Here is a 6,601-nt window from a genome sequence, read left to right as displayed (position 1 = left end):
CATAAGTCTGAAATATCTTTCTGTTTCCGTTATCGTTTATTACCTACTATTTATACACAACGCACATCTACCTGCTCGTTCAACTCATATTATTTACCTCATATTATTAACTCATAAATTTTACCTTTCTAAAACGATTCTGTACAGCAGTAATAGCTAAATGTCCTTTTTTCCACTGTTCCAAAATTCAACTGCTTTTCTTTTGTAATCTAAGTTTACATTTCCACCTTCGTTATCTACAATACAAACTTTGTCTTCATAATTATCTTCTTCAGCATCAATATCATACACGTCCACAAATTGTTTTCCATTAGATTCTTTTAGTACTATATACAGAAGTGAAAGAAGATGTCCATCTGCAGATATAATAGGCATAATAGCTATGAGTCATAGAAGATAAAGATTGGATAGTAGATTCGACTTGTTTTGCTCCCACATTAGTTAATGTTCTTCCAGAATGTATTTCGAAATTAAAGCCGCTTTCATCTGCATTATAAATTGATCCTGCACCGATAACATCAATATGTGGTTTAACCTGTCTCACAAATTCCTCTGCGCTTTGACGTATTGTTACATCAGCTGCATGAGAAGATCGCGTTTTAAAACTTGTTATTTTACGTGATACAATGCGATGTGCTTTTTTAAAATTCCATATCCACCAATTTCCTGCTCTAAATGAAGAAAAGTCTATTTGCTCCTTTGCTTGTAATGCCCATTTTCGCAAATCTATGTCGTGAATGATAGATCCTCTATCAATAGATTCTTGGAATTGCGATAGTATATATTCGGCAATAAATACAAGTTTGTCCCTGTTTGACCCTCCGCGCATTACATTTTCTTCCCATCTATGCAATTGCGAAACAGATTTTATCTAGAAGAAAAGAAATTTGATATTTAGAAAATCTAATTCAAAAATAAGAAGACTAACGAACTAACGCAGATAAAGGTAGATAAACGATCGCAGATATGCGATGTAAGTAATGTGTATAAGTCTGAAACATCTTTCTGTTTCCGTTATCGTTTATTACCTACTATTTATACACAACGCACATCTACCTGCTCGTTCAGCTTGTATTATTTTTTTATGTTTGAATTAAATTTTACCTTTCTAAAACGATTCTGTACAGCAGTAATAGCTAAATGTCCTTTTTTTCCACTGTTCCAAAATTCAACTGCTTTTCTTTTGTAATTTAAGTTTACATTTCCACCTTCGTTATCCACAATACAAACTTTGTCTTCATAATTATCTTCTTCAGCATCAATATCATACACGTCCACAAATTGTACATCATGCAGTTCCGACGGATCGTCAAAATCAAGTTCCCATTTGTATTCAATCTCAACATCATCATTTACAGCATTTTTTATTATATCGGAAATGGCATTATGAAGTTCAACTTCATGGCGATTAACAGGTGAGACACCAAAATTTGCAATGTTAAACGTTGTGATTAATAAATTTATAACATTTGCTATATTTATTCTTGGCATTTTAACACAAATTGTTGTGTTATCACCAGCACAAGGAGTTCGTCTCCCGTGAGGAGTTAATTTAAGAAATCATCTCTTGGATTCATTTTATATATAAAACTTTAATTCGGAACTGACAATCAGAATAAATTTCAGTTAACTTGAATCGTATAATAATTGTTCAAATAACGTCAGACTATGAGTGAAACGCGGAAACGTAGTATGTAATTATTTATAATGTATTTTTTTAAACAATTATTCGTTTTTTTTTTACACTAATTGATTTGTCTCATTATTCTGTACATAAAAGTATTACGATTAATATAAAGTATTAAGATTATCGAAAACTAAATATTTTACGAGATATTTTAATTTTTATATCGAAATATGTCAGATTAAAATATAAAATAACTCAAAAAGTACTTGATGAAAAAATACTTTATTATAGTGTTTTGGAAAGCTCTCGACATAAGCTATAAGAATATGCAATAAAAAATGGGGGGTTCCATTTAAGAAAATATTGATCACATTGACTTGGCCTTGAAAAGGTCACTCAAGGTCAAGTTCATATTTTCATCATGTGTCCCCCTCTGAACCCTACAACTTTTGTATAAAACATTTTTTTCCATCTTGCTTACTTTACGAGATATTTGCGTGCGTTGATTAAAATGACTCACCCTGTATATATATATACAGAGTGTCCTAGACCACCCGTACACTCCTTTTCATTCAAAAACTAAGCATTTTAGAGAAAAGCGTTGTAACAAGCCGCTTTCGCGAGGCGGGCGACGGATAACTCGGTCGGGATCCTGGGTTCGGGATGGCGGAATCGGGAATGTATCGGCCGACGAGGAATCCCGTCGGTGGCAGAGAACTCCCTGCCACTAGAATAATGCCGATACACGTGGTGGACGGGAAGCTAGCGAGGGGCCGAGAAGTCCCGGCGGGGTCGAGTACGCCCGATCCCGTGTACCTCTATAACATACTTTTTCTTAAAAAAAATTATTTTTTTATATTAATTGATTTGTCTCATTATTCTGTACATAAAAGTATTAAGGTAAGGTTACCGAAAACTAGATATTTTATGAGATATTTTATTTTTTATATCAAAATATTTCAGATTAAGATATAAAATAACTCAAAAAGTACTTAATAAAAAAATACTTTATTATAGTGTTTTGGAAAGCTCTCGACATAAGCTATAAGAATATGCAATAAAAAATAGGGGATTCCATTTAAGAAATTAAAGGTGTCCTTGACTCGATCTTAACGATGCCATCCAAGGTCAAATCAATGACACCATCTTATGTTCCCCTCAAAACCATACAATTTTTGTTCAAAACGTTTTTCTCTAAAATCCTTAGTTTTTGAAAGAAAAGAGGTGTACGGGTGGTCTAAGACCCTGTATTTATACGCGTCGTAATTCCCGGGTCCGGATTTATTGTAAACTTCATACTGAAGAAATATATTTTTATACGCCAAAATTATCGTCTCCCGTTATTACTCGCGACGATTCCGACTAGTGCCTTCCTCTCTTCCGTCGTTTGCCGTCGCGCACCAGAGAGTTGTTCGTGGTGGAGGAGCGTCATTACAAGGAAGGGAGACGGACCGTGGGACAAGGAGCAGCCGATATCGGTAGCCAAATCGTCGAAGAAACCGCGGAGCGAGCCGGCGTCATACCCGGGTTGCAATCCTGCCATTGTGAGCGGACAGCCCTACGTCCTCAGAGCTCGGACTAAGAAGCTACCACATCCTGGTTGCAATCCTGCCATTGCGAGCGGACAGCCAAACGTCCTCGGAACTTGGACCGAAAGCTACCACACTCTGGTTGCAATCCTGCCATTGCGAGCGGACAGCCAATTATCCTTGCCGCTTGTTGGTCAAAGCGTGCTGGCGACCGTGAATCTAAAACAGGTGAGAGAGCCTTTATTTGGAGCGTACTCGCTTATTTCTTACGTCTTTGACGATTATTACGCTTGGCCGATATTTGTCCAGTCACAACCTTGCAACCGGATGTTGCTGCTGATTCCCAGGGGAGCAACCAGCCTGGACCGGGGCATAAGCTAGAGGACCAGCAGACTGCCGGTGCGTGACACAAGGCGACCAAGTGACTCAGCGGAGTCACGTTACAAACATTGCGCTGTGATAGATAGACTTTAGTGCAATCTGCGTGTCGCTAGTTATAAGTTTTGTGTTTAGTTGAAATACGAGACTCAAGATCAAGAGTATTAAGTCGAGTCATTGCATTAGATGTTAAAAAGAATGCCAACGTGGCATACAGTCGACTTACAATTAGACAAAGTTGCTTCTAAAGATCTTAGAATCATTATATTACATTTTATGTAATGCCAACGAAAAGGCATACAGTCGACTTACAATTAGACAAAGTAGCTTCTAGGGATCTTAGAATCATTATATTACATTTTGTGTAGTGTCAACGAGGCATACAGTCGACTTATAATTGGACAAAGTAGTCGATATTGAACTTGAGTACTCTGTTATGTGTGAATTATGTTTGGCGAGTCTTGAGATTTAATGTTTTGTTTAGAAACACTATATAGCATTATAAAATGCCGATAAGGCATATAATTGTTATTCAAATAGATAAATTAATCTATGATATATTGATCTCGAGAACTCTGTTAAATGTGTGAAATGTATGAATTTTATCATTTTGAAAGTTTGCGAGTCTTAAGATCACAGTTTTATAATGAAATATAATTCTTATGAGTTATTGAGACATGCAGGGGAATAAAGTAATTGTTAGAGGATCTTAAGCACTCATTCAAGTATGAAAAGTGAGAATGATATCTGTTATTTGTAAAGTAAGCGTAAAGCCTAACCAGAGAAAGCTTTTATGCGAATGATAACTTATGAGGAACGTGACAGGTGCTATCCTGACATTAACAGAACCTGACACGCGAAGTCTTTTATTGGCTATATTATTTTGCAAAGAGATATTATATTATATATTTATATATTCTATTGTTGCGTGAAATACAGAAACAATCCTGGATCCTTTACAATCCTGGGGGCCACTGAGACTACTTGTCGACGCATCTGTCGAAATTTGGAGGACCCTGGCATTAGGAGTAACAACGGTAAGCAGTAGATGAAAAGAAAAATCATCTCCAACCTCATACAAAGTTGAACGCCATTGAATTAGATATTTGGGTCAACTTTGCGGTGAGGGGGTAAATCCTGTATAGGTTAGAGTTACCATCCGAGGTTAAACTACCTTACCATTAGGGTAAATTGCGTCGGTAATTACTGTAACGGTAAATTAGATTCCGGTAAATATTGTATCGGTTAAGGTCGATAAGGTAAATATTGTATCGGTAATTCATGCGCCGTTTTTTGTAAATCCGACCGTGCGACTGCGCAAGAACGCGGAACGTTCTAGAAGATTCTAGAATGTTCCAGAACACTCTCGAAGGTTCGACACACCTGGTGGGGGAATGGAATATTCCGTAAAGTAACGACGCGTGTGTGTGTCTAACTTTCGGGGGTAATTCGAGTGTGGTGGGAGTTACGCCGACTCCCACGTCCGTACATTAGGACGAGAACTCCTGGTCAGTCTGAGCCGATACGTAGACACGGCCAGTCGGTCGTTACCGGGTCGTGATCGCGATCGGTGGACAAAATAACCCGAGTCCGCTGCACCCGCGCAATTTATTAACTTTGTCTCAGCGATCAGGCCGAAACTATCCGTTCGCGGTGATACAAAGTTCCGGCAACTTCGTGACAAGTTAGCGCGTAAATTGTAAAAGTCCGAGCGCTCGTCATACTTAGGTTGCAATCCTGCCATAGCGAGCGGACGGCCAATAAATTATCGTCGTAATGACGCAACGAGGGATATTTATTGTTAAGCCTGCGTTGTAATTCCCGCGGTTAACATTGTGCTTGTTGCAATTCCCGCGTACGGATCTTTTTGTATTTCCGCTCAACGAAGCGAGTTTGTACTTCGTAATGAAGAAATAAATATATTTTCATACGCCAAAATTCCGTCTCTCTTGCAATTACTCGCGACGAATCCGACAAGGGCCCAGTTCTCACCTGTCGTTCACCGACGTGCACCAAAGAGATTGTGTGCGAAGGTCGAGCGACTTAACCAAGGAGGGAAACAGAACGTGGATCGAGGAGTAGCCGTCTGGGGAGTAATGCAGCCTTCATCGTGGAGGAACTACATCCGACCAGGGTATCCAAATCGTCGAGGAACGTGAGGAGCGGAACGGCCATTTGCCGGCTGATTCCTGCCACGAAGAGCGGACAGTTTCTGGGATCCCCGGAGCTTGGATGGAAAGCTGTCCAAAACTTGGTTGATTCCTGCCAGTACGAGCGGACAACCCTTCTTCCTTGCCGTTGATGGAGAAAACGGAAACCCACGCTGAATCGAGCCATTGCGAGCAGACAGCGCCTTTTCCTTGCCGTTGATGGAGACAACGGAAATCCACGCTGAATCGAGCCATTGCGAGCAGACAGCGTTTCCTTGCCATTTATGGTGAAAACGTGCTGGCGACCGTGAAACAGAGGTAAGAGAACCTAGTTTCTGAAACATATTCGCTTCTAATTGCATATTTAATGCAGTGGCCGTGATGTGTAACCGTATTATCCTTTTCACTGCCTAATAGCGTGAAATGTCGCGTTGCTAGCGAAATATTTATTGTTCCATCTAGTGTGAGAACTCTATCTTTTATATAAAGCAGTGCTCGGAGATAGTTGCCTTTTTCGGGCCGATTCCGTGGCTCACGCCTATTGCCCCCCACTCACCGCTGGTGCGTTAGCGACGAGTCCCCCACTCACCGCTCGTGCGTTAGCGACGAGTCGCCAGATACGCGTAACTAAGGAGCGCGACGTTTTGTCTCAGGAGCGTCCGTATATAAGAATGTCCAAATATAATAGTAAGACAATACTTTTCTAAATGCACGGCGAAAATTCTCAAAATTAAAAGTTTTTCTTCAATATTTTATATTTCATTGATATAACATATTGAAGAAAAACTTTTATTTATAGAAAAGTATTGTCTTATAGTAGTGATACTATGCGGATTCTAAGCCAGGGGCTCTGAGGGGGGTGAGGGGCGAGGGGGGAAATCAGGACAAAGGGGGGTGACGTCACGGGGGGGGTTGTG

At 39.7% G+C, this 6,601-nt stretch overlaps 2 protein-coding genes across 2 annotated transcripts in view; both read right to left on the bottom strand.

Annotated features, from left to right (window-relative positions):
* The window catches only part of LOC115240495, a 5,403-nt gene extending 5,238 nt beyond the window's left edge, over positions 1–165 (bottom strand). Inside the window, exon 1 of the mRNA XM_029815673.1 lies at positions 125–165. The gene's annotated coding sequence lies outside the window, so the exon portion shown is untranslated. The remainder of the gene's footprint in view (positions 1–124) is intronic.
* A 231-nt stretch (positions 166–396) lies between these two features.
* Positions 397–1,598, bottom strand: LOC115240494. The gene is made up of 3 exons (XM_029815672.1): positions 1,105–1,598; positions 660–871; positions 397–579 (listed from the first exon to the last, which is right to left on the bottom strand). Exons 1-3 carry the CDS (start codon positions 1,489–1,491, stop codon positions 576–578), a joined length of 603 nt encoding a protein of 200 aa, XP_029671532.1. The 5' UTR covers positions 1,492–1,598; the 3' UTR covers positions 397–575.
* Between the last annotated feature and the right edge of the window lie 5,003 nt (positions 1,599–6,601).

Source organism: Formica exsecta, unplaced genomic scaffold (assembly GCF_003651465.1).
Source record: "Formica exsecta isolate Colony F162 unplaced genomic scaffold, ASM365146v1 scaffold438, whole genome shotgun sequence".
Taxonomy (NCBI): Eukaryota; Metazoa; Arthropoda; class Insecta; order Hymenoptera; family Formicidae; genus Formica; species Formica exsecta.
This window is presented reverse-complemented; position numbering and strand designations above follow the sequence as displayed.

Excerpts from the sequence above, each read along its gene's own strand:
- LOC115240494 (XM_029815672.1), bottom strand. The coding sequence starts at position 1,491 with ATGCCAAGAATAAATATAGCAAATGTTATAAATTTATTAATCACAACG. Across the intron at positions 872-1,104 it reads TACAGAATCGTTTTAGAAAG|ATAAAATCTGTTTCGCAATT; the intron begins GTAAAATTTAAT and ends CTTTTCTTCTAG.